Source organism: Trichomonas vaginalis, chromosome II (assembly GCF_026262505.1).
Source record: "Trichomonas vaginalis G3 chromosome II, whole genome shotgun sequence".
NCBI lineage: Eukaryota > Parabasalia > Trichomonadida > Trichomonadidae > Trichomonas > Trichomonas vaginalis.
In genome coordinates, this window is record NC_067204.1 from 22,089,620 (window position 1) to 22,117,160 (window position 27,541).

At 32.3% G+C, this 27,541-nt stretch overlaps 15 protein-coding genes and 1 pseudogene across 16 annotated transcripts, besides 3 other annotated features; 10 read left to right on the top strand and 6 right to left on the bottom strand.

Moving 5' to 3' along the window:
* Positions 1–322: 322 nt before the first annotated feature.
* Positions 323–1,895, top strand: TVAGG3_0588680 (molybdenum cofactor sulfurtransferase protein; the record flags this gene model as incomplete). The annotated part of the gene is made up of 1 exon (XM_001322136.2): positions 323–1,768. The coding sequence occupies one exon, from the start codon at positions 323–325 to the stop codon at positions 1,766–1,768; it is 1,446 nt and encodes a 481-aa protein (XP_001322171.1).
* A 152-nt stretch (positions 1,896–2,047) lies between these two features.
* TVAGG3_0588690 (ERAD pathway) lies at positions 2,048–4,085 on the bottom strand (the record flags this gene model as incomplete). Its single annotated transcript, XM_001322137.1, has 1 exon — positions 2,089–4,050. One exon carries the CDS (start codon positions 4,048–4,050, stop codon positions 2,089–2,091), a length of 1,962 nt encoding a protein of 653 aa, XP_001322172.1.
* Positions 4,086–6,430: 2,345 nt separating this feature from the next.
* On the bottom strand, positions 6,431–6,887 carry TVAGG3_0588700 (positive regulation of transcription elongation from RNA polymerase II promoter; the record flags this gene model as incomplete). The annotated part of the gene is made up of 1 exon (XM_001322138.1): positions 6,477–6,887. The coding sequence occupies one exon, from the start codon at positions 6,885–6,887 to the stop codon at positions 6,477–6,479; it is 411 nt and encodes a 136-aa protein (XP_001322173.1).
* Positions 6,888–7,066: 179 nt separating this feature from the next.
* TVAGG3_0588710 (protein ubiquitination) lies at positions 7,067–8,784 on the top strand (the record flags this gene model as incomplete). The annotated part of the gene is made up of 1 exon (XM_001322139.1): positions 7,067–8,089. The coding sequence occupies one exon, from the start codon at positions 7,067–7,069 to the stop codon at positions 8,087–8,089; it is 1,023 nt and encodes a 340-aa protein (XP_001322174.1).
* Positions 8,785–8,855: 71 nt separating this feature from the next.
* TVAGG3_0588720 (uncharacterized protein) lies at positions 8,856–10,350 on the bottom strand (the record flags this gene model as incomplete). The annotated part of the gene is made up of 1 exon (XM_001322140.1): positions 9,024–10,331. One exon carries the CDS (start codon positions 10,329–10,331, stop codon positions 9,024–9,026), a length of 1,308 nt encoding a protein of 435 aa, XP_001322175.1.
* A 515-nt stretch (positions 10,351–10,865) lies between these two features.
* Positions 10,866–12,015, top strand: TVAGG3_0588730 (uncharacterized protein; the record flags this gene model as incomplete). The annotated part of the gene is made up of 1 exon (XM_001322141.1): positions 10,881–11,984. One exon carries the CDS (start codon positions 10,881–10,883, stop codon positions 11,982–11,984), a length of 1,104 nt encoding a protein of 367 aa, XP_001322176.1.
* A 212-nt stretch (positions 12,016–12,227) lies between these two features.
* On the top strand, positions 12,228–12,958 carry TVAGG3_0588740 (COMM domain containing protein 3 domain-containing protein; the record flags this gene model as incomplete). Its single annotated transcript, XM_001322142.1, has 1 exon — positions 12,231–12,764. The coding sequence occupies one exon, from the start codon at positions 12,231–12,233 to the stop codon at positions 12,762–12,764; it is 534 nt and encodes a 177-aa protein (XP_001322177.1).
* Positions 12,959–13,505: 547 nt separating this feature from the next.
* TVAGG3_0588750 (small Ras GTPase Rsp) lies at positions 13,506–14,252 on the top strand (the record flags this gene model as incomplete). The annotated part of the gene is made up of 1 exon (XM_001322143.2): positions 13,612–14,157. One exon carries the CDS (start codon positions 13,612–13,614, stop codon positions 14,155–14,157), a length of 546 nt encoding a protein of 181 aa, XP_001322178.1.
* A 574-nt stretch (positions 14,253–14,826) lies between these two features.
* On the bottom strand, positions 14,827–15,364 carry TVAGG3_0588760 (Chain U Ribosomal Protein S10p/S20e; the record flags this gene model as incomplete). The annotated part of the gene is made up of 1 exon (XM_001322144.2): positions 14,986–15,354. One exon carries the CDS (start codon positions 15,352–15,354, stop codon positions 14,986–14,988), a length of 369 nt encoding a protein of 122 aa, XP_001322179.1.
* A 1,688-nt stretch (positions 15,365–17,052) lies between these two features.
* Positions 17,053–18,355: a mobile genetic element.
* Positions 17,149–18,275, top strand: TVAGG3_0588780 (annotated as a pseudogene). The gene has a single exon. A coding segment is annotated over exon 1 (1,127 nt).
* Positions 18,356–18,581: 226 nt separating the features above from the next.
* TVAGG3_0588790 (positive regulation of myosin-light-chain-phosphatase protein) lies at positions 18,582–18,845 on the top strand (the record flags this gene model as incomplete). The annotated part of the gene is made up of 1 exon (XM_001322146.1): positions 18,582–18,845. One exon carries the CDS (start codon positions 18,582–18,584, stop codon positions 18,843–18,845), a length of 264 nt encoding a protein of 87 aa, XP_001322181.1.
* Positions 18,846–19,097: 252 nt separating this feature from the next.
* On the top strand, positions 19,098–20,206 carry TVAGG3_0588800 (uncharacterized protein; the record flags this gene model as incomplete). Its single annotated transcript, XM_001322147.1, has 1 exon — positions 19,100–20,182. One exon carries the CDS (start codon positions 19,100–19,102, stop codon positions 20,180–20,182), a length of 1,083 nt encoding a protein of 360 aa, XP_001322182.1.
* A 100-nt stretch (positions 20,207–20,306) lies between these two features.
* On the bottom strand, positions 20,307–20,991 carry TVAGG3_0588810 (uncharacterized protein; the record flags this gene model as incomplete). The annotated part of the gene is made up of 1 exon (XM_001322148.1): positions 20,330–20,980. One exon carries the CDS (start codon positions 20,978–20,980, stop codon positions 20,330–20,332), a length of 651 nt encoding a protein of 216 aa, XP_001322183.1.
* A 100-nt stretch (positions 20,992–21,091) lies between these two features.
* TVAGG3_0588820 (NEDD8 transferase protein) lies at positions 21,092–21,623 on the top strand (the record flags this gene model as incomplete). Its single annotated transcript, XM_001322149.2, has 1 exon — positions 21,108–21,455. The coding sequence occupies one exon, from the start codon at positions 21,108–21,110 to the stop codon at positions 21,453–21,455; it is 348 nt and encodes a 115-aa protein (XP_001322184.1).
* A 121-nt stretch (positions 21,624–21,744) lies between these two features.
* Positions 21,745–21,813: a mobile genetic element.
* Positions 21,814–22,569: 756 nt separating this feature from the next.
* Positions 22,570–27,541: part of a mobile genetic element that runs on past the window's edge.
* Positions 22,681–23,562, bottom strand: TVAGG3_0588850 (uncharacterized protein; the record flags this gene model as incomplete). Its single annotated transcript, XM_001322150.1, has 1 exon — positions 22,681–23,562. The coding sequence occupies one exon, from the start codon at positions 23,560–23,562 to the stop codon at positions 22,681–22,683; it is 882 nt and encodes a 293-aa protein (XP_001322185.1).
* On the top strand, positions 25,006–26,393 carry TVAGG3_0588860 (protein of unknown function, DUF4106 family; the record flags this gene model as incomplete). Its single annotated transcript, XM_051239401.1, has 1 exon — positions 25,006–26,393. A coding segment is annotated over one exon (1,388 nt), but the record flags the coding sequence as incomplete, so codon positions are not given.

The following is a 27,541-nucleotide window of genomic DNA, read 5'->3' on the forward strand; positions in this document are numbered from 1 at the left end:
AAAAAACGTATTTTTTCCAATTGAAATCTTTCTCTGTGAGAAAATGAAATTGAGAAAACATTAAAACGAATAAATATATTATTTGGTTATAAATAAACAAATCTACAATATTAAAATTTCAAAATATCTACTTATTCCATTCCAAATTTTTTTCAAAAACAAAAAAATGAAAATATTTTTCACATTTTTGATATTCATTTTTTGAATTTCAAAAAATTTTTGGAATTATAATTGCCATACTATCATATGAAAATCATATTCCCACTAAAATTGGCCTCTAAATTCAGAAAAATATAGATATATATGGTGTCACTTTTCATAAATGAGTGAAAATAGTGATAGTTTTAATTGGATCAAGAAAGTTAATATTGGTTTACTTTTCCTATTTATTGCTGTTCTTGTTAACATTTTTATCACATCTCCCAAGAGTTTACCCTCATTAAAATCCACAAATGTCTTAGATCGAACTAATTACCCACAATATTTACCAACATACCGCAAGAAATTCATGCCTCATTTAAAGAATAACACATACCTCGACTATACGGGCGCTGGAGTTTATCCAGACATCTTAATTGAAAGATTCCGTGAAAAAATGACAAGTTATTTCCCTTATAACTATCATACAGACAAAAACACTACACAAGCAGACGATATCGTCAATTATGCTCGTAATGAACTCCTGAAATTCTTAGGAACTGATTCTGAGCATTATTCTGTTATATTTTTAGCCAGTGCTACTCAAGCTTTGAAACTTGTTGGAGAGAACTTCCCCTGGACTAATAAATCGAAGTTTTATTACACTAGATTTAATCATAACTCAGTTCTCGGAATTCGTCGTTATGCGATTGCTCACGGTGCAGAATTTAATGCAACTCGCAATTTCCAGAGTCTCCTCAACATTGCAAAGAATATGAGTAAGCCTGGACCGATAATTCATTTATTAGCTATGCCATTAGAGGATAATTTCGCAGGAACCAAGCCAACTCACGAGATTATGCACGAAATTACACATATTAACGGTTCATTTGCTATTTTAGCTGATGCAGCCGCTTATTTACCAACAAATCCATTAAACCTTACAGAATATCCATTCCATGCAGTTGACATGTCATTCTACAAGATTTTCGGCTTCCCTAACTACGGAGCTTTAGTTATTCGAAACGATTTCATGAATCAATTAAAGAAATCCTACTTTTCAGCTAATTCAGCGGACAAAGAAGACGGCGATCAATACAAGATCAAGAAGTTCCCAGAAGGACTCGAAGATGATTACGCAATTCCTGAAAATGCATTTGCTCTTATCGAAGGAATCAGATTTTTATCAGGCATCGGCATGGAAAACATACAAAAGCATGTTGCAACCCTTACGAAACGTTTATATGATGGTCTTGCCGGACTTAATGCCCGAATTTACGGAAATCACCATTTAGAAGACGATTCACAACAAGGCGGTATTGTAGCCTTCAACCTTATCAGACATGATGGCCAGCCATACGGATATTCTTCTGTTGTTGAAAGCGCTTCCCAAGAATATTTCCATTTAAGAGGTGGCTGCCATTGCAACCCTGGTGCTTGCTTCAACGCTACTGGTCTTAGAGAGTCTGTTGTCAAGTCCTATTTCGATAAAAAGACAACTTGTGGCGATAAATACGATGTTATTAACAATGTACCACTTGGAGCAGTCAGAGCATCGCTTGGATGGGCTTCTACTGAAGAGGATGTTGATAAGTTTATTAATTATATTAGCGAAACATATATTCTGTGATGATTTAAAGTTTTTAATTTTCTATTTAATTTTTACCTATTATTTTTTCAGACAGAAGCAATAAATTAATATAATCTTATTCTAAAAGAAGAATAATCAAATAAAATTTTGAGATGCAACATTAAAGACGTCTTTCAATGATTGGAATCGAATATATAACTTCAGTTTTATTCATTCATATATTATTTTTAAAGATATTTGAAAATTTTGAAATTTGGAATTTTATTGAGTTATGTAAACTCAATAATATTATCATGTATAAAAACTTATGATATATAATTTACAAAATCATTGGATGATAAAGAAAATTTTTAATAATATCAAAACAACAAAAGCGCCTGCATTGCGACAGTATTTCCACTCATAGCTGCAGCCTGGAAATGCTTCTTAGCTTCCTCAGTTTTACCTTCTCCCTTCAGGATGTTTGCATATAACAATTGAGCTTCACTTTGAACTTCCTGGAACTGAGGGAATACTTCAGTCTTCTCAGCGACTGTTTTAAGCAATTCGATAGCATGTGGTCTGTTCGTAACGTCCTTTTCTAAGATGTATTTCGCATGAACGATCATTGCCGGCAAATATCCCCATTCGCTGCATTCTGTTATTAATTTCAGTCCTTCCTTTTCATCTTTGTCAGCTCCATAGCCGTTCATTAAAATCTGAGCGAGTGCAAATTTGAAATCTGGTCGATTTTGCTTTGCGCTTTCTCTAAATAACTTAATTGCCTGTTCAACATCACGTGTCACTCCATCACCAGTATATAACATGACAGCGTAGTTATGAACAGCAAGAGGAAAACCGAGATCAGCAGATTTCTTCACCAAAGCAACACCGTCTGTATCAGCGTTCTCTTCAATAGATTTCTTGATAATAGCACGTCCATAGAAATACATGATGGCCGGACCTTCCGGACTTTGTGCATACAAATCTTTGTATACTGTTCCAGCTTTGACGAAATGGCGCTGATTCCATAGCAATCGTGCATAGTTCAGGCCACCAATAAGGGATTTGTTACCTAGAGCTCGTCTATAACACTCCTCGGCCTGTTTCAGATCTATTTCGACTCCGCGACCAAGTTCGTATGCTCTTCCGAGGTTGTTAAGGGCTGCTCCATCATCCTTCTCGGCTAATCTTTGGTTAATATCGTTAGCTCTGGAATTATTTTGAGGAGTTATTTCGCCTTTGTCGCATTCATCAGCGTAATGTATCATTGCGTCTCTGTGGCCTGAGTTTGAGGCTTTTTCAAGGCAAGTAATGGCTTCAGCTGGGTCTTTGTCGCGAAGATATAAATATCTTTGGTATAATGACTCGGCATCGTGGCCTTTTGCTTCTGAAATGACCTGTTCAAATACTGTCTGTGCTTCTGGTAATTTCTTCTTTGCCTGTTCGAGATATCTTCTTGACAATGTTGAATCTTTAGATTTTAGAAGAATTCCACATTTAAGCTGAGCGTGAGGATGTCCTTTATCAGCAGCCTTCAGTAAGTATTCGAGGTCTTTTCCGTTTTTATCGCCTTCGATGGCACATCCATACGCATAACAAGCTTTTGTTAAGCCTGCGTCGGCTGCGCTTTTAACTAGCCTTATATATTCGTTTCTGTCTTTCGTTGAATCGAGGGTTAATGATAAATTAAACTGCGCTTGTGGAACTCCTTCATTTGATGCTTCTAATAAGAGTTTTTGAGCCTCTTCTGTTTTTCCTTGTTCTTTTAGTAAAACTGAGAGATTGAATTTGGCAATCGAATTCCCCAGCTTTACAGCATTTGTGTAATGTTCTAAAGCTTGTTCTGTTGATTGTGGCAATCCCATATTTCCTTTCTGGTAAAATGATCCTAGAGCATTTTCTGCAGAGCCATTACCGAGTGAAGCAGCTTTTTTATAAAGACAAACTGCAGTTTCTACATCAGCTTTGACGAATAAACCATTTTCGTAAATATGTGCGAGTAAAATTATTGCAGGAATATATTTTGCATTGGATGCACTGTTTAGAAGTGACATTCCTTTAGTTATATTATTTGAATAAGTTTTTCTGTTTAAAATCAACTTTCCGAGCTTGTATTGCGCTGGCGCATAACCAGCACTTGCAGATTTAGTGAGAAGTTCATTTGCTTGTAGAAGCTTTTCGTGTGTTTTTTTCTTATTATATGCAATTGAAAGTAAATACTGCGCTTCAGCATTATTATTCATAGCTAAATCTTCTAGCTCCTTGAGGCTTAAGTTGGCATCTAAGGTTTTGAAGGCTGGACATGAGTCCTGACGCCCAGTCCCCAAAGCCTCAGTCATTAAAAAATAAAAACGTGCATGAATATCAATTACATTTATTTTATCATTATCATGGAAAATGAAAGAACTGTTGCATGCTAAGTTCGGTCAACGATAGAAATTGAGTGGAAATTAATCGTCGAGGAAGTACGATTATGTAAAGTAAAAAATGTTGTGGGATTTTTAATATTATATATTATTTTATAATAAAATTTTTTTGAGTCATTTTAAGAAGCACATATAATTTTTTGAATTTAAAAATTAAAGTAGTGTCAAACGAATTTATCACTTAATTTAATACTCAGATTTCTTAAAATTAATGAAAAAAGGTTTTCTGAGAACTTTTGAGAATGGTTTTCAAATTCCATTATTGAAAATATATAGGTATTGTATGTAAGGGTTTCGTTTTGCGAAAAAAACGTACAATACGCAATTTCGCTAAAAAAACATTTAGCTAGCAATTTCGACCTTTGACTCCACTCAAGACGTCACTTTTTTAATTTTGCGGTATCATATTTTTGGAAAATCTTTATGAATATTATATAATAAGTCTCTTTAATATCTATATTTCATATTTTTATCGATTTTTCAAGTTTTTGCGAAAAGTATTCAATTATTTTTGCTATTTGGTCGGGTAAATGTCAGATTTGCGACATTTTCTGATATGATATTTAGATTCTACGTTGATAATAATGCTTATAGAACCCTCTTGCTATTGTGTCAAAATTGCGAAACCGATAGCAAAAATATCTCGCAATATCAAAATTGAGATATTGAGTGAATTATGCATTATAGAGATTAAAAATCTGATTTGTGAAACATCTCATCAGTTTCTAGCTAATTCAAAAATCTTTACTATCTTATTCGATTAAAATGAAAAGGGAATAGTTTCATTATGCTTTAAATGACAGCCTTATAATATAATCATAGTTTTCGCTCAATATGCAGCATTTTTTTTTCGAAATCTATGGTCAATGTCCTAAATACTGATTGCTTTGCATTCATATCTCTTACATTTTCTATACCCACATCACTATTCATTGCTATTCCTATCTTTTTCATTTTTGTTTGTTTCTCATAATTTCTCAAAAAACATGATAACTTGATATTTGTAAATATCATACTTTATAACGTAAATAAGAACTTGACCTATTAAGAAAAGCAGTAATGAAAAGAAAATCTGAAATTCATAAAAATTACAAGTTTCTGATGACAATTAGCTTAATTAAACCAGGTACAAGATTATATAATTGTATTTTCTATCCAATTATCCATATAATATCTTATCCAGAAAAAATAACTTGATCAATACCAAATGATTTTTTAACTAGTAAATAAAGTATTTTCTTTACACACACATTGTATATCATAGTTTTTTTTTTGGTTTCGCAAAACATCCAAAAACAAATATGCTATAAAAGTGACAATTTTAGCAAAATGAAACCCTTATTGTATGAAATTCAAACTCTATATTTATTAAAATTCTAAATTTTTAATAAAATAACTTTTCAGAGGAATATGATTTTGAATGGTTGATTAATAAGTATAAAAATGTCTACGATTTTAAGGAGGGAATTGTTCCTTATGAGGTATACATCATAACTATATACCTCATAAGGAACAATTCCCTCTTGATAGCTGGGAAACTTTCTCTGAATAACTTATCATTTGGAGAAAGTTTCCCAGCTATCTATTAGAAACTAAAGGCTGTGAGGCACTAATATATAATCAGTGCCTCATAGCCTTTAGTTTCTTATTAAAAACGAGAAAACTTGTTCGAAATGATAAACAATTTCGAACAAGTTTTCTCGTTTTAAGGAGGGAATTGTTCCTTATGAGGTATACATCATAACTATATACCTCATAAGGAACAATTCCCTCTTGATATCCTGGATATTTTTGAATATATTTTTTTAATTAAAGTTCTCAAAAGTATTATCAAAAGTGATTTTTTAAAAATATCTCCAATTAATTAACTAATTAAAAGTATTATATTTTTAAAATTAAATAGTTTTTCAATTTTTTTGAAGGAATTGAGATACTTCCCACGACAATAAAATTGAGAGGTTTACATTATGACTGATCTTAGCATGCAACAGAACATTAAATGTCATCCAAAGAAACTTCAATAAAAGTGGATTAATTTTTCTTTTGAAATCTCTTTTTGATGTCAGTGAAAGGAAAATTCGTAATCAAACAAAAATCAAACCCAATTCACTTTGTATAATATAACTCTCTAGTTTGCACTAAAAATACTCTAGTTATTTAAATCAAAAAATCATTCATAGGAATCTTATTCCAAATGAGGCTCATAATCTATCAGTTCCTACTTCAAAAAACATTGGTTGTAAAGGAAATCAATATGAAAAGAATAAGATTTGAAAAAAATAAATTATCTTTATCAAAACAAAGTAATTTTATTATGCGTTATAACCAAAAACAAAAAATTATGTCTGAAGATATTCTGCGCAGTTCAACAACTCGATTGCAAGATTTGGATCTATATCGAAAGGTGGGAGTTGATCAGTATGATCAGAATATTGTGTACGATAATGCCAATATTCGATAATCCTTTCAAGAACTTCGGAACGAATATCATTTAATCTGATTGTTTTAGATTGTGCTTCTTCGAAGTTTCCACCGCCGTATAACATATTTCTAATAGTCTGTGAGATCATCGCTGTTTTCTTGTCTACTATGAAGACGTATCCATCGTTAGACATTAATTTCAAGAAATCCATTGGCTGAAATTCATCTTCGAAAACTTCTTCTTCTTCCTCCTGATCATCTTTCTTAGGTGGTGGAGGTGGTGGTGGCGCTTCTTTCTTCTTCGAACGACTGCTTGCAGATTTCTTCATTTATTATTAACGTAATAAAACCCCCACGGAGTCACTTTTAGATCAAGTTTACATGTCAAAAATATTTTTGAATCTAATTCAAATTTTGGAGCACTGCTTCAAGAATTTTTATCCATAGATAATGTGCTCTATCGTGATAAAATGCTTTTTTTTTAAATTTTTTTTGACTCACTCATTTCATGGTTCAAATCACGAAATTCTGCAAAGAATTAAAGCGTGTTGGCATTCTGAAAGAATGTGGACGATTAAATATCAATATCAATGATCGAATAATCAAAACAATGAAGTCTTCCGCAGTTTGTTTTTCAGATTTAATTCAAGAAAAATGTATTAACGATATTTCAATAACATCATATACAGCAAATCTAAATCTTAAATGTGAAGATTCAATAGACATACTTTCAAAGTTTCTCGAAACAGGAAAACTTGAATTTCAAGAAGATAAAGAACATTATCATGACATATTTGAAATAGGAAAACATTTTGGAAATCAACTATTCATCCAAGTGTATTCTGAACATATCAAATTAGACAAATCAATTACAAAGGAAAACGTATTTCAGAAGTATGAAATTTCAGTTTTAGAAAATGATATTACAACAGAAAACGAATGCATTGATTTCATCTCATCACATTTATATTGCTTAGATGACAATGATATCATTGAAAATTTCACGAAAAATGGATATGAATTTTGCGAAAAAATATTGAAATCTAAAGAATTAAAGATCGACAACGAAGATCATTTATCTTTATTACTGTTAGCTATCTGCAAGAGGAATGATACATTCTTTGATTTATTTAGAAATATCAAATTCACATTTTGTTCACGAGAAACTTATGATGCAATTTATAATTTTACTATTGAACATTCATTCGAAACAGTTCTTCTTACTATATATAACGAAACATTAAAGAATTATCATTCAAATCTAAGAGGAAATATTGAAATCTCAAATGAATCTATTTCATCATTCGAAAGACCTATTATTAAAAATCAATTTACAATATCAAATAACTCTTTTGATGTTAATGAAACTAAGTTAGTAGATTATAAAGAAATTAAAATGGGATTTACAGCTTCATCCGTTTATAATGAAAGTTTATCAGATATAAATTCATATAGAGATGACGTTGATTTCTATACTAATAATAATGCTAATTCATGGATTCAAGCCAATCTAAAAGGATATATAAATTAAAACCATCATCTTATGCTATTCAATCGAGATGTGTGCATGATTCTCATTTATTAAGAAGATGGAAATTAAAAGGAGTTAAAGAAAATGGAACAACTGTTGAATTAGATAATGATAAATACTATGAGTTCAAGCTTGGAGAAATTAAAGAATTTCCACTTCTAACAAACGAATATTTTGTATCTTTCAAATTAACTCAAACAGGAGAGAATTCAAGCAATTGCGATTATTTAATGATCAATATTTTTGATTTCAAGGGTAAATTAATAAGAATAAAATAAAAAGCTTTATAAAACGCTCTTTAATGGTATCGATTCAAGCTTTTAAAGTTAATTTGGATTTCATTTTAAGCCGGTTAGTTTGAAACCACAAATATTTTTCTAATGACTACTTACGGATAGATTAAAAATATATATTTACCTTATCTATTAATCAATATCTATTAAAAGAACTTTGGAGTATTAGAGTTTTGAATATTCCTGCTATATAAATTCATTCACACAATTAAAGGCAAGAATGATTTAGAAAAATATAAAGAATCTATTTAGAATTTTTTTACAAACAAAGAAATATAACATGTAAATTATATACCCAGATTTCTTATGCATGTTTAGTTGTTGCCATAATATAGTTTTCTTCTAATAATTATCTATAAATTAAAATATAGAATTTTTTACAAACAAATAAATAATATAACAAGTAAATTATAATTGTGACTTTAGCCAAGCAATTTCTTTTTCAAGTTTAGTTGTGGTCATATTATAGATTTCCTCCCATTGTTATCAATGCATAATGATTATATTAAAAATACAAATCACTTCAACTTGTTTTTTGGAATTACAAATTCATTAGAGTTAATAGGACCCAAAGTAATTTGAATTGATGGTTATTAAAATATAGAATTTTTTACAAACAAATAAATAATATAACAAATAAATTATAATTGTGACTTAAGCCAAGCAATTTCTTTTTCAAGTTTAGTTGTCTGATCAGTGAGTTTTCCTATTTCCTTAGCCAATCTCTTGTTCTCTTGTGTTGCAACATTAAATATATTTGTTAATTCATCCAATGGATTACCTGTATTCACTGATGGAAGTCCTTTAACGAAAACACTCATTTCATTTAATATTCTTGCTTTTCTTGCGACATCTTTTGTGATTGCTTCGTGTCTTTTTGCAACAGAGAGATACTCTTGTCTGGCAACTTCTATATCAATCCAGATTTTCTCTTGAAGAGCAACAATGTCTTGTACTTCGGATGAAGTGTTTATTTTTGTTGAAATTTGGGAAACTTTTTCTGTCAGTACTTTTTGAAGCTGACTGATCATGGCAACCTTTTTGTTTTCCAAGATATTATGCTCTATTTGAGCTTGATCCATATCTTGTTGCTTATTTTTAATAATATTTTGATTTTCCGAAATTTTTTGTTTATCTTCTTTAATTTCGGTCATAACCTTAGTATATTCGTCAGAGTGTATTTTACTTGACTCCGCTAATACTGTTTCGAGAGAATTTTTAACTCCTTGATATTCAAATTTTACAAGCTCAAGAACCTTCTCTGATGAGTTCAGTTGACGGACTGATTCATTAACTGCATTTTCTACATCTTTTAATGTATCTTCGTATATCTGAATTTGTTCTTTTAAATTTCTTTCATTAACTAACAAATTTTTAATGGTTTGATTACGTTTTTGCTTTTTCTTTTGTAATTTATTTAGTCTTTCGCTCAATGTCATTGCTTGTGACTCAAAATCACCGACAGTCATATAAATTGTGGCGAAAGACTTAATTTTTTTGTAGTTTCGTATACGGAAATTGATTGTCTGAACTTCAGTATCTATTAAATTCGATAATGCCGTGAGCTTAGCTTGGTATTGTTCTAGTTTTTTATTGTAATTTTCAATTGATTGTGAATATATTTTATCTTCCTGCTGCAATTCTTGAAGCTTTTCCTCTTTTTTAACCAATCTTTTTTCATCGAATGTACTTTGAACGTTCGGATCATTTAAATTTTGTATTTCTTTTCTAACCTGGCCAATTTTTTGCTGAACTTCCGACATTTCATTTAAAAGAGTCATTTCATCTGACTGCTTAAGCCGTATTCGTTCAGCTAGCTCTTGTTTTAATTGAGGGATTTGTTGAATGTTCATTTTGAGTGTTGCAATTTCAGTCTTCATACTATTCTTTTCATCAGTCATCTGAACTAATTGCTTCTGCATAATTTGAAACTCCTCTCTTGTTAACATTATATAAAAGAAATCAAAAATTTGCCAGAAATAATCTCAAGGTTTTTTATCTTTCTCGATCATTATTTAGATTCAAAAAGTTATACTCTAAGAACTTATTTTCAAAACTTTGTCTTGAAATACATCGATCTTTAATCAGAGAAAGAAAATAAAAATTCGTGAGAAATTTTGAAGACTTAAGTCATTGTTCTCACTTCGTATCAATTCAGATGAAAGGGATAACTAAATATTCAAATAATGGAAAACTCAAAACACATTTCTTTTCCATTTTCATTTAGTCTTTCTAATTATGTGAATGAAATTGATATTTATGACACAGCGATAAAGTTTATATTCATTACCTGAGTTTAATATTTAGAAATCCAAGCATCTAAAGGATTTTTTTTACAAATTTTACTTGCACACGAGTCTTCGAGCCATTTTCTCATTTCCATCATGCTAACATAACTAATTTGCATTATGTACATATTATTTATCCAGTCTATGCAGTATCATATTGAAAACACATTCAAAATTGATTTTTTGTGAAAATTAATAAACGTGCATTTGATGAATTTTTCTCCTTATTTGAATCAGATATTTAATGTTGCTACTGACAACATTACTGACGATCTGACAAAATGGAGGAACTTTTGCTTCACACAAGTTGTTAGGATAAAAGACCTTGAATTACAAACTAAGATGCATTCATCAGTGCAATCGCAAAAAATACAACCATTAAAATCAAAATATAACGAAATATTACAACAATTAGAGTCAAAAAATAATGAGTATCAAGAAGTTTGCAACAATTTAGAATCTGCTCAAAAGAAAAAAGACGAATCAACTAAAAAACTTTCGAATGCTACAACGAGAAAGAGTGAGATACAGCGAAAAAAGATATTTTTCAATCAATTTCCTGAACAATTCAGCCAAAGATTAGAGATATCAAAACAGCATTTAGATTACGATATTAAAGAGTTATTCGAGAAATCTAATAAGTCACTTAATACAGCTGAAACTAAATTAGACTCATTGATTCAAAAAATCCAATCAATCACAGAACCAAGTTTGGAAACGGAAGGCGTACAACTAAAATATGAAGTAAAGAAAGCAAACCTAGAGCAGTTAGCAACAAACTTAGCAATTAAATTTAATGAAATGCAATTTCCTGAATGCAAGGTTGAATTATTACCAATGCTGCATCAATATCAAGAACTTAGATCGATTGATAAAGACATAGAAGTAGCCAATCGCGAAAACATTAAAATTGAAGAAGCCATTAACTCAGCATCATTAGAAAGTTATGAAATAAATATTCAAACACTTCAAAATCAAATCTCTCAAGAAGCTCAAAGGCAAAAAGCAGAAATAGAATTTCTAAAGTCCCAATATGATCTAACAGACATTCAAGCAGAAATTGATCAGTGCCAGCTCGAAATATCAGATTTAGAACATAAGCTTGAAGAAGAGAATAAGAACATAAGCGTTCTTCAAACAGAAAAGAAATGCGCAATAGAAAATGCTAATAAAAAATCTTTAGAAAATGAAGAGATAATTAAGCAATTAACCAAGGAATTAAATGAATTGTCCTCTCGAGTTCCCAAACATTCATATGACACTAAAGAGGGAGAGGTTAATACAATTTATAATGGTCCTTGGTTCAATTTTTAATTATATTTTGTTTTATTCATAAATGCTGTTTTGTTTATATCTATAAGTTAATTCATTAACGATTTATAGCAATTTTTCACATGCAAATACAGTGGAAAATCCTTCGATATTACTCCTTCATTTGATAATATATCATTATAGCGCTTATTTTCAAGGGTTTAGACATATCATACTTGTTGTATTTATTTTCCATTCTTTTAGCTATTTTTTATATATGAATACTGAATTGTCACTTTTCTAAATCAAATGACATCTCTTTCTAGCAATAATATTAATTCACTTAAGCTCCTTGCATCTCTTGATGAAGGACGCATTAAGGCAATTACGGATATAGCAATCAAAGCAATTTTAAATCCAGAAACAGAAAATGAATTACAAGGCAAAGAAGCCGACGCACAAATTGGTCTTGCATCACTCATATTATTATTTGCTCGTCAAGGATCTGTTCCAGAAACAATGAAACCAGTTCTCCGCGATGCTGGAATTGGTGAATCTTCAATAAATTACATCGCTGATCAATATTCTGCAAAAGTCGAACTCATTCGTGCTAAACTTGCTACAATTTCTGCTGGATATCCAAAAGTAGTTGGCTGCAATTGGAGATTAGATTATGCAGTATCTAATAGCGAAACTGGATCTGTCCTTAAACCTTTATTCTTTGTTCAATTAGATCTCGAAGGAGGCTCGCAACTTAATTTCACTTGCACCGAAGAAGAAATGACCTCTTTGGTCAGTTCTTTGAAGGAAGCAGCAGCTGAAGCTGCTCGTACAAAGCAATAAACTATTAAATGATATAAGTTATATTTGTGCGCTGTACTTGCAATTTTTCTTATAATATTATATTTTTCCTTTTTATTTTGCCGTACAAGTCATTTTTCATATCGTATTTCGACATAATCCTCTATACAGTTAAACACTATAGTCCCATAGAGCTCAAAAACGTATTGTGAGCTATATTCAATAATTTTTCATCTCAAATTCTAATTTCATCATTGCAAATAACATGGCCATATACAACATAGATCAATTTTTGATGAAAACAAAGATTTTTTGATCAGAAATGATAATTTTCAAAAAATGAGGCTTCTATTGCAGAGTATTTAATCGAACTGCAATCGCTATATCATTGAAATCAATAGGGTCATGTTAACGATACACCTATTTCATGTTTTCAATTTGGCCAATGAAATGAAATCGTTTCTACTGCCTAGTTTTGATTTCGAAACATCATTATCAGGTTTTAAGGAAATTATTAAGAATATTCATCACAAGATCATGAAATAATAAGAATGACATTCTGCCGTTTATAACGATATCAAAAATCTATCTTGAATATAAGGTTAAATACAATCAACAAATGAAAAGAAGAGACCGAACAACCATCAAATATTGATAGACTCCGAAATATCGCCCTTGTCAAACTTATTTTGTTTATTTATATTTCCGTGCATCATCACAATTCTTCTCAAAATTTGAAAGACGCTCAATCGTTAGTCACGCAATGGGTGTTCGTTGCTATTATTAACATCAATTTATCATAAAATTAATACCAAAGAGTTAAATTGATTTGAAAATAATCGTATATTTTTGTGGATAACTTTTTCTATAACCAGCCAATCCTTTACAAATGGGAGAAGACGCCTATAAGATTGCCATTCTTGGAACTGGTGGTGTCGGAAAGACTTGTATTGTCCTCCGTCTCACAAGATCTAAATTTGACCCAGAATACGTCCCTACAATTCAAGATTTCTTCGAAAAGCAACTTGTTCTCGACTCTAAATCATACACTCTTAACATTATTGATACAGCAGGTCAAGAAGAAATGGGCCCTATTACAGATATTGCTATTAAAGAAGCGCAAGCTTTCATCATTGTATATTCAGTTAAATCTATGATTTCATTCCAAGAAACAGAAAAATTCTATAATAAAATCAAAACACTTAATAATACACCAAAGATTGTCCTTTGTGGAAATATGTGTGATGTTCCTGCTGAGGAAAGATCAGTAACTGAATCCCAAGGTACAACACAGGCCGCAAAATGGAATTGCAAATTCTTTGAAACATCTGCTAAGGATGATGTAAATATTAATGAAGCCTTTATTGCTGCATTGAAGTTATTGATTCCTTCAACTCAACAAGCAAATAATAATAGCTGTTGTGTCATTGCCTAATTTACCCTTTTGATTATAAAAATGCATGATTTTTTTGGAGTTTTAGCAAATTTAACTACATTTTTTCATATATATTTTTAAATTTCTAAATAAAGATATATGAATCTTGGAATATTTAAAGATTTTAAAGAAGTTAAAGAATAATTCCTTGATGGTTTCTTTTAATTCCAACTTTTTGGCTTGGCATAATATCAGATTTATCCAAAAAATTTCGTGGTTTACCGGAGTAAAAGAATTTTCTACCGAAACATTCAATGATTTTACCATTTTTAATAGATCTGTTCGAATTTCACATCTTTCGCGGAATTAAAAAATAAGAATTTTGACGTTTTAATTATTGGAAGAAAACATACATAATGCGAATTCTATTTTTATATAACTGCGAACTCGATTTAATGATATTGGCATTTGAATGAAAAATTAAGGTGCCGATTCAACCATGCCTCATAATAACAGCTCATATTCTAGCAAATGCTAGTTATTCTTAAAAAGCATTCAAATAATTGGAGTTTGATTCTAAATTCCAATAACGTTTTGCTATAAAACAACATATTAATTAATAGCTAATTAGATAAATGTCAATCATTAGAAAGCCTTGAACAGAGATATTTTAAAAATATGATAAATCAATGTGGAACAAGGTTATAACTTATAATACTGATATGTCTACTCGACTCAATTGAAATTAGTAACAATAAAGAAACAATTGCAGGTTCACAAAAATTTTCAGCAATATTATATAAAAACTAAGACACAAAATTAGAAATGTATTACTGTAAAATATTGTAGCATATATTATATATTTAATATGTGAATTCTAGAGAGATTTTACTCAGTGATAACGGAAACTTCGACATGAACATCTGGTTCAAGAGCGATCTGAGTAACCTGCTTGACGGCTTCAGCTGTGCCCTGGAAATCAATAACGCGCTTGTAGATACGAAGTTCGAAGTGGTCGTAAGTTTCTGTACCGTTACCGCATGGTGCACGACGTGTGGTGATGCGTAGGCGGCGGCGTGGCATTGGGATTGGGCCGCGGACTTCAAGATTGCCTTTCTTGAGCTTGCCCATAAGATTGCCAACAACTCTCTGAAGATTTGGAAGCTTAGAAGATGTGATTGTAAGGCGGATCTTCTGGACTGGAAGATCCTCAATGATCTCCTTCTTTTCATCACCGGTTGGGACTTGAGTAGACATCAACCAAAAGAAAAACCAAACAGAGTATCTCAATTTTTCATGAAAATGAAAAGGCCATGGCTCTTAGAATTAATTTTTAATATTTGTAATATACTATATAAAACTTACAAAACCAACTGCACAATGTTCAGATAAAACACATTTTTAATTTTGCGAAACAAAAAACTATCAAACTGGGGGCTGCCAATAATGTATTCATTCCATCCATTGCATAGTTTAAGAGATCGTATTAAAGATTTTAGTATTGAAATAGAAAATTAATACGACCCAATGGCGTCACATGATGTCATGACTTAAGCTTTTCAATTTTGCTTAGAAAAATTACCTCACAGGTTCCAAAACCCCCTACGGAGCTTTTAATAGAGTCGCAAATTGATCAATCAAAATTCAAAGAGTTTATTTGAACATTCATCACAGTCTTTACTAGTTGATTACAAAGCAAACTAAATTCTAAAATTTTCATATTTTCGACTTTCTTTTCAATTTTTTAAATAACTGAAATGAAAGATATCCACCTCATGTTCAATGAGTTAACAGAAAGATATCGAAACTACCATGAAATTGTAGCTTCATTCGTACGTATTAACACAACAAATATTTCCGAAATACAAGAAATTTATCAAAAGTTTAAATCAATTTCTTCTGAGATAAATGTTTTTCCATCGGGTCTTATCCCCTGCATTTTCAATGCTTACAAATATAATAATAGATATTTGAAATCATATTATTTAATTTTCAAAATGTTTTATGACGAATTTCAAATAAAATTTGATTCACCGGAACATCAAGCCTTAAGTTATTTCTTAAATAAGGAATATGGATTCCCAATAGGTTATCGAGATCAGAAACTTTTCGGAAATTATTCATTAGATCTCCATGAAAAAAACACAATTTATAGATCAATCATGGACGATGATAAAGATTCATTTATTGTATTCATTGAAAGTGAATCATTTGATAAAGAACAAAAACTCAAACATCATTTTTATCCAGAATCATCTGAAGGATATTCATTTCTTGAATTGTGTTGCTATCACGGAGCTGTTGATTGCTTTAAGCTATTAAGAACAAAATTTAAATCAGAAATAACTCCACAATGCCTTCAATTTTCATTCTTAAGCGGAAAACCTGAAATTTTGAACGAATGTTTGAAATTCCAAAAACCTGATCAAGAATGCATGAAATATGCAATTATTTCATTCAATATCGATTTTATAACATTTTTGAATAGAGAACATGGATTAGATATTGATTTGGAGACTTGTAGGCTTTGGATGAATTTTCAAGCTTTCTTTGTTCACCTTGATATTTCAAAAGACATTGACAACTGTTTTGTTTATTGTGCTAATTTCGGTCCTTCTGTTTTGGAATATTTTATCTCAAACGGATGTAATATTAATGCCAAAGAAAACAAATTCAAACGGACAGCTCTTCATATAGCTGTAACAACAGGCAATAAAGAATTGATTGAACTTCTTTTGTATAAAGGAGCAAATGTTCATTCAAAAGATAGTTATGGAGAAAAAAGTCTTTCTTACGCAGTCGGCCTTCATTACAATAAAATAGTCGAAACTCTTATAAAATTTGGTGCAGATTATACTTCAAAAGATATCATTGGAGCTGCTCTTTTTGCTGCAGCTAGATCAAATAATTACGACGTTGCAGAATTTCTTATTTTGAATGGTGCAAATGTTAATATAGGGTGTCCAAAGGTGCGTTTAGCACAGCGCTCTATATGAGACTATTAAAGGAGATATATGCTGATTATAAATATATAATAAAAAATATGAATATATGTATATGATGAGTAAGTTGTATTTTGGCGCCATGCCGGGATATAAAATGAATTTTGAGACAAGAGGCGGTTTCGCGGGAAATTTTGGCGGGATTTTTTTCATTTTTTTAATGAATCATAAAGAAAACATCCGCGCTCTTGCAAAAAAATGCAAAGACTGTAAAAAATCTACGAGACATTGGTAAAATGCTTCGGTATGGATGCTCCTAGCTATTCCACTGTAACGTATCATGTTAGGATGTATCACTTCATGAACAAAAAGGCGCCCATCATAAAAATTGACAAAAAATCGCCGGATCAAAGAAAAATCAAAGCAATTCTTCAAGCGCTAGATGAAGACCCAAGAGCATCACTCAGAAGGATAGAGGAGATGACAAAGATACCACGTACAACAGTCAGTTATTATCTGCACAATTATTTGAACTACAAACTAGCGTATACACGTTGGGTTCCGCACAACCTTAATTCAGTTCAAAAAAAATCTAGAGTCCAATCTTCGAAAGAGCTCCTCTCTATATTGGGTGCGTATCAATCCAAGAAGTTTCGCTTTTTAGTAACAGGGGACGAGTCTTGGTTTCAATATGCAACAGAAGCCAAAATCATGTGGATCCCGAAGGATGAAAATCCGCAAACATTCCCGAAGAAAAAAATTGACACACCAATGATGATGTTGTCGGTTTTTTGGGGCGTGAATGGCATCATCGCAATTGATATTCTTCAAAAACCTAATACGATGAATGCTCAGTATCTAATTGACAATGTTCTTACTCAAATTATCAATTCTGATGAGTTTGAGAAATCCAAACAACAAAAACAAAAGTTTGCAATTCATTTTGATAATTCAAGAGTTCACAAAAGTCATAAGGTAATGAATTACTTGGTGGAAAACAATGTCAAAGTTGTTCCAAACCCAATTTATTCACCTGATATTGCACCCTCTGACTTTTATTTATTCGGCACGCTAAAAAAGAGAGCTGAAGGACGCGAATTCGCGAGTCCAGATGATCTTGAAAATTTTGTAAGAGAGCAATTTGAGCAATTTTCTCATGATGATTTAAAGCGTGTCTTTCAAGCCTGGATCGATCGCTGCGAACGCGTGATTGAATCCAATGGTGATTATATTTAAATAAACTTTATATATATGTAACTTGTTTATTTCTATTCGCAGTATTCAGGTTTGTGCTAAACACACCTTTGGACACCCTATATTAAACGAGAAGGAGATTCTCCACTGATTATTGCAGCAATAAATAATAGCGTAGAAACAGCAAAATTGTTAATATCATATGGTGCTAATGTCAATGAACAAACTCCTGATGGTCAAACTGTGCTTTGTTGGTCATCAAAAAATAATTCAATTGATATTACAAAACTTCTCATATCAAATGGAGCAAATGCTAATATACCAACAAAGAAAGGACAAACACCCCTAATGTTTGCTTTACACAATAAATGCCTTGAAATTGCAGAATTACTTTTATCATCTGGTGCAGATATAAATGCTGTACAGGAGAATGGATACTCTGCTCTCCATCTTGCAGTTGGTGTGAATGATTTGGATACAATAAAATTCCTTGTTTATCACCATGCAAATATAAATTTAAGAGATTATGACGGTCTAACAGCTTATTTTCATGCATGTGATCTTGGGTACAATGATATAAAATTATTTTTTGAACAAAATGGTGCAATGTAGTTGCTTTAGGATGAAACAATAATACATATCCGAATATAATATTTGCACATTCAATTTTTATGTTCACTCTAAAATTATTACTTATTCAGTTTTGAATTTTTAGGCAAGATTTTAAATTAAAATAAAAATTAAAGTTTTTCGATCTAAGGTACCCAAAACTACCATGCTGTATTAGTATGTTTTTAAGTTTTTAGGTGAAATGCTCTAACCAATAATTTAGCTCAATTTCTAAACGGACGCAAAGAGAATTTCATATGACTGTTTCATTAGATCGACAAATCAGCAAGTTCCAGGCAAAAGTACAACAAGAACTTACATTAAAAGATGATGAAATTGAGCGCCTTAAACATGATATTGTTCAAACTAATGCAGAAATTGCTCAAATTGAAGATCAGATAAATATTGAGAAAGACAAATACAATCATCAAGAAGCCAAAGTAGTAGGAAAGGAAAGAAAGCAAAAGGCATCAATTGAGACAATCAAAACAAGATTAAATACGAGTCATTCAGAAAGAATATATCAAATTACACAACAACAGAGCGAAGTGATTAATGAAATACATCAAGAGTTTGAAACGAAGCTAGCTCAAATTGAGCAATATTCAGATGCACTTACTCAACAAAGAACTAAAGGAATCACCGACGAAATCAAGAAAACAAAAGAAATGATTGATAAAGTAAAACAAAAGATATCCGATCAAGAAAAACGAGGCCATTCAGATACAGAAGACGAAATCATGGAGAATCAAGAAATTGAAATTAATCGTGTTAAAGCTCTTGAAAATGCACTCAAAGACAAAAACAAAGAGCGTTACGAATCACTCATGTCGGCTAAACAACAATTATCTCAATGCGTTACTACACTAGAAGAAAGTGAAAAGGAACACAGAATTAATTTGGATAATCTCCTCCAGAAACTCCGGCAGCTTGATGAAAAGTACAAAGATAGACTTAAAAGAATGAAAGATGTTCATGAACGTGAAATAGAGCCTCTTAAACGCAGAAAATCCGAAGTTGAAAAAAGAATCTCAGCTGCAATGAGACAAATGGATTCTATGGATGCTCAGCATCGCAGACAAATAGAATCTGTTGTTACACAAGGTGAGCAACTCAAGCTTGAATACCAAAATGCCATTACAAAAGGAGCTCAGCTTCAACAAGAAGATGATAAAATAAGAACACAAACGCAGAAATTGCAACAACTCACACAAACTCTCGAGCAACGTGATAAACAGCTTGCAGAAGTTAGACAGCAGAATGAATCCATGAAGAGAGAAGTTATGAGATTAAAACATGAGGCAAAAGTTGCAAAGCGAAGAGCCCATTTGAACATTTGAATCAAATTATTTGTATTTTGTAAAGTTAATATCTATTTCAATAGTTTTTTTTTCATTTTTTATGTTGAATTTTAATTCATTTTGTAATTAAGTTTGCATTTTGGAAAAAATACAATCAAAAACATTTTCGAAAGAACAAAACATGGTTTATTGAGATTTAACTCGGTAATCTTCGGTATGATTGTTAATAAGTTCTACATCGCTTGTTTTAGCATCAATTAGAGATGGGATTTTGCCATTGATAATCTCATTATACATTTCATTGTAATTATCGCTGTTATTGGCGATAAAATGCTCGTTAATAGTAATTCCATTTGCCCAAACTGTTATAAGAACATGGGGCAAATAAGATGTATCAATGGTGTATGTATTCTTCATCATGAGATTTATGTTGCATGCCTCATCATTGATAAGTACTGGACCTTGTTCTTTGATAACATGAGGAATTTGTGGGTTGGGGAAGAAGACTTCTGGTGTTACTGGCTTTTTGCGGTGTAAAAATTCAGGAACGACAATTTCATCTTCAATTGGATATTTTCTTTCAAAGATAGATTCGGTAGGAGTCTTTATTTCTTGCGTAGCTTTGTTGGGAATCGTCGACAATGATAATCCATATTGTTTTTCGAAATCTTCTAGACTAAATTTCTCTGGAACTTTGGCATTGTTTGCTAAAAATACATCATAATAGAATGATAAAGCTAAATCCATATTACCATTGTATTCGTTTAGGCAAAAACATGCAGTTCTGCGATCACAATCTGTAATATTCATAAACTTAACAACATTATTCTCATTCATATCGATAAAAAATGTGCCAGATTTTAGCACTTTTTATGTAAACTATCACCCCCTATTTTTGGAAAAATTTTCCTTAAGATGCACACCCCCAATTTTTTTTCCATTTGGTAAATTTTTTTTAGTCAAAATGCAAGATTCAAAACCAGCAACTGATCTTCCAGCCGGGGACAACAAACAACAGCCCGATGCTAAGAAAGCAGATAACAAGAACCAAATGATGTTTGTAGTATATAAATTCAATCCGGTTTATTTATCATCTTGGCAAGGTAAACAAGATATCTGCGCAATTTGCAAGAGTAGTTTTATGTCACCTTGCAGTACATGCGAATCAAAAGGACTTAGTGAGCCCTGCGCTGCAACAGAAGGAAAATGCGGACATAAATTCCATAAGCATTGCATTGACCAATGGCTTCAGAAAAATAAACATTGCCCAATGTGTAATACAGAATTCTTCGAACAAGATTCTACCAATTAACCGCATTTAATTTATTAATAATAAAATTGTAAATGTTACTCCTTACCAATAATTCGCCTTTACCTTTTTATACATAATCAATATTACTTAATAGTTTTCATTATATTTTTGTTTAGCTTTATGAAATATGAGAAGGGAACAAAATTGCTCCAAAATCTGACACTCTTTTGTAAACTAATTTTTTTTTACATTTTATTTTTTATTGGTCTGTACTATGCCTTTTAAGCCTTTACAGGAGCTCCATAGCTCCCAATCCTACGAAAGGGAGTCATGGAGCTCATGAAGCCCTATCAGAAGATCAGTGAAGCTTTTCTTCACTTTTGGAGCTCCATAGCTCCCAATCCTTACGAAAGGGGGCTGTGGGCCTCATCTGTTCCAACTTCCAGATACAGCTATCTATAATTCCTTTTACTGATTCAAGAACAATCAGTAGAAAGAATTGTAGATAGCTATATCTGTTTGAATTCTTTGAAGTGTTGTATCTCGGAGGTCTTGGGCTCTGGCTCATTTACAAAAAGCACTTTTGATACATACTATATGAATAATCTCATATTATTTAGTTATTTGAAAATGAAATATACTTACACTATCTTATTTCCTATTAGAATTATCATTACTCAAATTTATATTTTAATTGAGCCTTGGATTTTTTATTCTATGTTTTCAATAAAAAACCTGGCCATATCAATGATATTTTTTATCTTAGAAAAGGGTTTTATATAATATGTACAAACAATATCAATATATTTGAAGAAATAAATTTGAAATTCAAATTTAATGTCATTTCTTCGGCTTTTTTAGTGAATTATAGTATATAACACATAAAATTCGTATTTAGTTCATTATCTGCTGCTTCAGCAGTGAATTCAACTGTTGTCATTCAAAATTGAATTTACATTCAAAATATGCAATAAAATACATGCCTATTTTACACCCATTAATCAATAAACAAACAAATTTATATCTAGCATTTCTAAAAAGCCCATTGAAGATTCAAAACTGTTAATTCAAATATGACTTTTTGATTAAAACCGCAAATAATTTTATATTTTATTTTCCATTTTTTTGGATATTAAATGACAACTTCAGGTTGTTGCTTTTCGGACGTTCATAAAAAAAAAAAAAAAAAAAAAAAAAAAAAAAAGGTAGTGGGGCTTCCAGGCACTTCGTGCCCTCTAGCCCCGAAGATGTTTAGTAAAAAATGAGGTTTTTATTCGGAAAATTGTTAGTCTTCTGGTGTGAATTCGGAGGACTCTTCTTGGATTGAGTCTTGTATTTCCTCCTCCTCTTCTTCCTCCTCCATTGCTTCTGGGAAGAAGTCTTCTTCTGGGTCGAAGACATTATATAATGTGTAATTGAATGACACATTATATCTTTCTTTGAGTTCGCTCCTGACAAAGAACTTAGTTCCAGGAATACAGAAGACTTCTGTGCGTTGGAAAAGCTGATGTCCTGGAACAAATTTGGCAATTAGAGACTTCTTTTTTCCGAATTGTTCAGGAGTTTCCATGACGACAGTAACAACATCTCCATCTGCGAGGTCTTGTTGTTGTTCGGAAAGGTAAAGAGCAATGATATAAATGGTTGCTGCGTTGAATTCGAGAAAGTCGAATTCAAATTGTGTAGTCGTATAGCAGTCAAACCATTTTGTACAGTTGTCTCCGAACTCGTCAGTGTATTCATCTTGGTCATATCCGTAACTAAAGACTTGGAATTCGGCAATGCTCTTGTCGAATGACCGTTGCATGTAACGAGGAAGATTTTGACGAACTTGGTATAAAGTTCTCAACATTATAAGCTTAGTAAATGTTGGAAAATACTGAACTAAGACATCGCTAAGCTCAATTGGACTTGGAATTGTCTTAGTAAGTTCAATTGAACTAGCAATTGCTTTGTTCAGAACTTCACAGAACTGAGTATTGTATATAGCGTCTGGTTGTGTGTTTTCTTCGGCGTCTTTGAGATATTTAGAGCAAATTTGTTGAAGAATTTCTCTTAATTCGCTGTTAGACTTTTTGGCGGTTATTCTAACAGCTGTGCCAGTTCTTGGAGGTTGTGGGGCTTTGGCTTTGGTTAGCGGTTGAGAATTGTTAATGTTGGCTTCCATTAGACAAAAATAAACTGTTTTTTTCGGACTACTCATAGAAAAGTTTAAAATAAACCGTTTTCGTCAACGGTAACCCCCTCTATTTTTTTATTTTATTTAATAGTTACCGTTGGCAAACCGTTCCATCTCAAATATTGAATGAACTATAAACGTTTTTTGTTTTCTATACATACTTTTTTGTCCAACGGTAAAACTTTTTACACAACGGTTTTTGAGAGTCGTAGCCGTTGACTTTTTTGTAGAGCACTCAAAATAGTACAGCTTTGTCTGGACAAGTAAGGGTCTATCGTCGCTACAGGAAAAGTTACAGGCGTTCCAAGGAAGTATACTTTGAGAAGACTTTCCCCCTTATAGAATGAGATAAGACGGTTATTTTACAAAACTGACAACACTTTGACCGAGTAGTTTTTTGTGCTGAACAAAAAGTGTCATATAAACATCTGTCAAAAACCGCTTTTTAACTTCACTTAAAATGCCACGTAAGCTACGTAAGAATATACGTAAGAGGAAGAGAGCATTGAAACATCCAATAGTAAGACTGACACCACAACAACAGTTGCAACAACAAATGCTGAATGACCCCACTATGTTGCAACAAATGTCAAGCAATCCTATGCTTTTAAACCGAGTTGTTGGTGCACAGAGTGGAGGTTTAAGAGCGGCACTTTTAGCGAAAATGGCAGGCTATGGTGGAGCTGCAGACGGAACAGCATATAACCCTCAAAGTCAAATGAATTTGAGTTCACTCAAAAATCAAATAACAGATGTCAAAAAGTCAAACATAGACATACAGAAACAAATAAGTGAAAACGAAAAGAAACTAGAATATGACAGACACACAAAGAAACTCAATGAGTTAAACGTAGAGAAAAGAAGAAAGAAGAACAACTGAAAGAACTAAGTACAGAGGAATATGCGAAAAAAGTGTCAGAAAAAGCAGCAGAAGTAGCAAAAATGGAACAAGATGTCATAAATTTGAAAAACCATACTACTCAATATAAAATACTGAAAGATGAAGAGATAAAACAAAAAGCCTGAAGACATATATGGATAGCGATGAGTATAAAAAAGAAGTTGAAGCAAATGTAAAGGCAGAAAAACTTTTACAGTTGCAAAACCAAACCGTACAGTATGAAAACTTAGCACAAGAAAGTAAAAATAACGACGCGGCTATGCAAAAGGCAATGAAAAGCGCAGAATATAAAAGCTAACAATGACTGGTTAGATGCCCAAGCCAACGCTAAAGCAGCCCAGCTTATAGGGTCAATAAGGACAAAAATACAAGCGGATGAAGACAGTTCAAATGAAGCTTTAACAAATGCTGACTTTAAGAACGCTTTCGAAGCTCTTCATAGTAAGGTGAAACAAGTGAACGACTTCTCATCTGGAAAGAAACTGAAGTCTGAAGGTTTCGACAAAGAGTTAAAAGAAGTAGCACAAAATATGACGAAAATAACAGATGCAGCAACGAGACAGGCAGTTCAAAGTGCCTATGACGCCGTTAGAGCAACTGTTGTGAAAAGTCAAGAAAAAGAGTTACAACAGACCAAAACAGACCTAGTAAATGCTTTCTTAAGAACGAAAAGTCAGGTAGGACATTACGCTGCAGATGGAACATATGTGCCAGCTGGTGGAACTTATATACCACCAAACCCTCCAAGAGAAGCACCTGCACCAGGACTACCTAAAACATTTACATCGTCACATGGACACAGACACAGGCATGCACCAAAACCAACACAACAACCAACAGTTCAAAACCCTGCACAACAACAACAACAACAACAACCAACACAACAACCAACAGTTCAAAATCCAGCACAACCAACAGTTCAAAACCCTGCACAACAACAACCACAAACAGAGCAAGGACATAAAAGAAGTAGAGAACAAGGAAACCAAGAATTCTTAAAAATGCTTAAAGAAGAGTGTGGTTTCCCAGATACTGTTGACTTTAGTGACAGATATAAAGAAGCTATTAGAAAGTTCAAGGATGGAAATACTGACCCGAACCTATTTAGCTTTATGGCTCAGCACCAAAACGGATATAATCTCAAACCTGGAAAATACAAGCTCGCTAAGGGATATGATTTAATAGCATATCATCCAAATGACATGGATGAATTTACTCCGAGATATTTGATGTCAGAGCTAAATGACAATTCAACTTTCGTCATGAAACGCGTAAAAAATAGAGACGGAACGAAAGAACAAAAGCTTATGAATGCGGATGACGTAGATAGGGAAATTGTTGAAAACGGTCTCGGAATATATGAAATGCCAGCAGATGAGGTACAAGAAACTCCACAGGAAGAACTAGTTCAGATACAACCAGACATGGAAGAAATAGTTCAGCAACAACAGCTAGAAGAGCCTGAAGGAAACGAACAAGTCACTCCTTTGGAAACTAACTTCACAGAACTAGATGAAGATTTGGAACAGCCGAAAAATCTTGACCCTCAACAAGAGTATGCGGAGAATATGGAATATTTCCAAGAGTCTAAAAAAAATTCGGCTGACATAGTAGAAGAATATCGAAAAATGTTTGCCGACATACAAAAGACTCCAACACCAGATGAAAATATTCAGCATAGAATGAAAACTGAAAAAAATGTACACAAATACAACAACCCTTTTTACTTACGAGCATTTAACGTTCAATCTTCGGATGAACTCGGTGAAGATAAAAGGTTAAATTTCAAGAAAACATATAGAAATGAAACATTGTTTAAAGTTCATTCAGAACCTAACCAAGATGGAAACAAACCTACTTTTGTTTCTGCAGACGATGGAACTACAATGAGATGGGGTCATAAAGCTAATCCAGATAGGTGGTTCATAAACTTACAACCACAATTCCAAGAAGTTGTAGACGCAATGGAAGTGAATGGTGAACCAGATATAGCTGGTATTTTCAGCGCGGCTTTAATGCCATTGAAAGATATGAAAGATGCAGATATTTTGGACCAGTATGAAATGAACATGGCTGATGGAAATATAACACCTGACGTTCTAGAACATTTATCTCAAAGAACTACACAGAACCATAGAGATGGTATATTTGGTGAAGAGTTTAGAAAGAAAGTTAGGGAGGAGAAGGAAGAGAACCTATTGTACATGACCTTGCAAACGAAAGTTTACAAAATGTCATAAAAACTTACTTTGCAGACAATGAACTGAGAAGGGATGAATATTTAAGAAAACTCAAATGGACAGTACCAGATGAAATGTTAGTATGATGAAAAACATGTTCCTTGACAAAATAAAACCAACTACAGAAATAAACGACGCAAGACTGAAAGATTGGGTAGAAGCTTTCCCATTCACAAAAGATATAGTTGGTAACATGGAAAGAAAACCAGAATGGCTACAAAAACATATATTTGGAAACGAGCATATTCCATATGGACAGGCACTGTTTGAAGAGCTTGAACCAGAAACTCAGGAAAGAGTCATGCAAACAATACGCGAAGACTCAAATACAGACTATGACAAACTCTTTCTAGGATATAGGTTACCTGAGATGGGCGACCAGAGCCAAAAGGCAAAAAGGACATGGGAAATTTGCAACATACTAGATGAACATAATGCAAAGATGCAACAACTTCAAGCAGAGGGCAATGAAGGAAAAAGAAGAGTTAAAAACTCAGTCAGGAAGAAAGTAAAGCTTGGTCCACGTGGTTCTATTATGACATATAAATCCAACTATTCTATATTTTTACTCATATGAAATGTACGCCGCTCAGAATATAACGCCAACAGTTTTGGATGCATGAATGGAAATGTTTCCGAATGGTATAACGAATGCGACAATGCCATTAGAAGGTCAGAAATAGTTCCTGGAACTTACGAATATACAACTGCTGTTTCTTATGGAAACGTAGGTGAGTTTGGAGAAGGTTCTTCAACAACAGTAGATATTGCTTGCGACAGGTTTCATATAATTTCTATTGACAACTCTTTCTTATACGTGGAACAA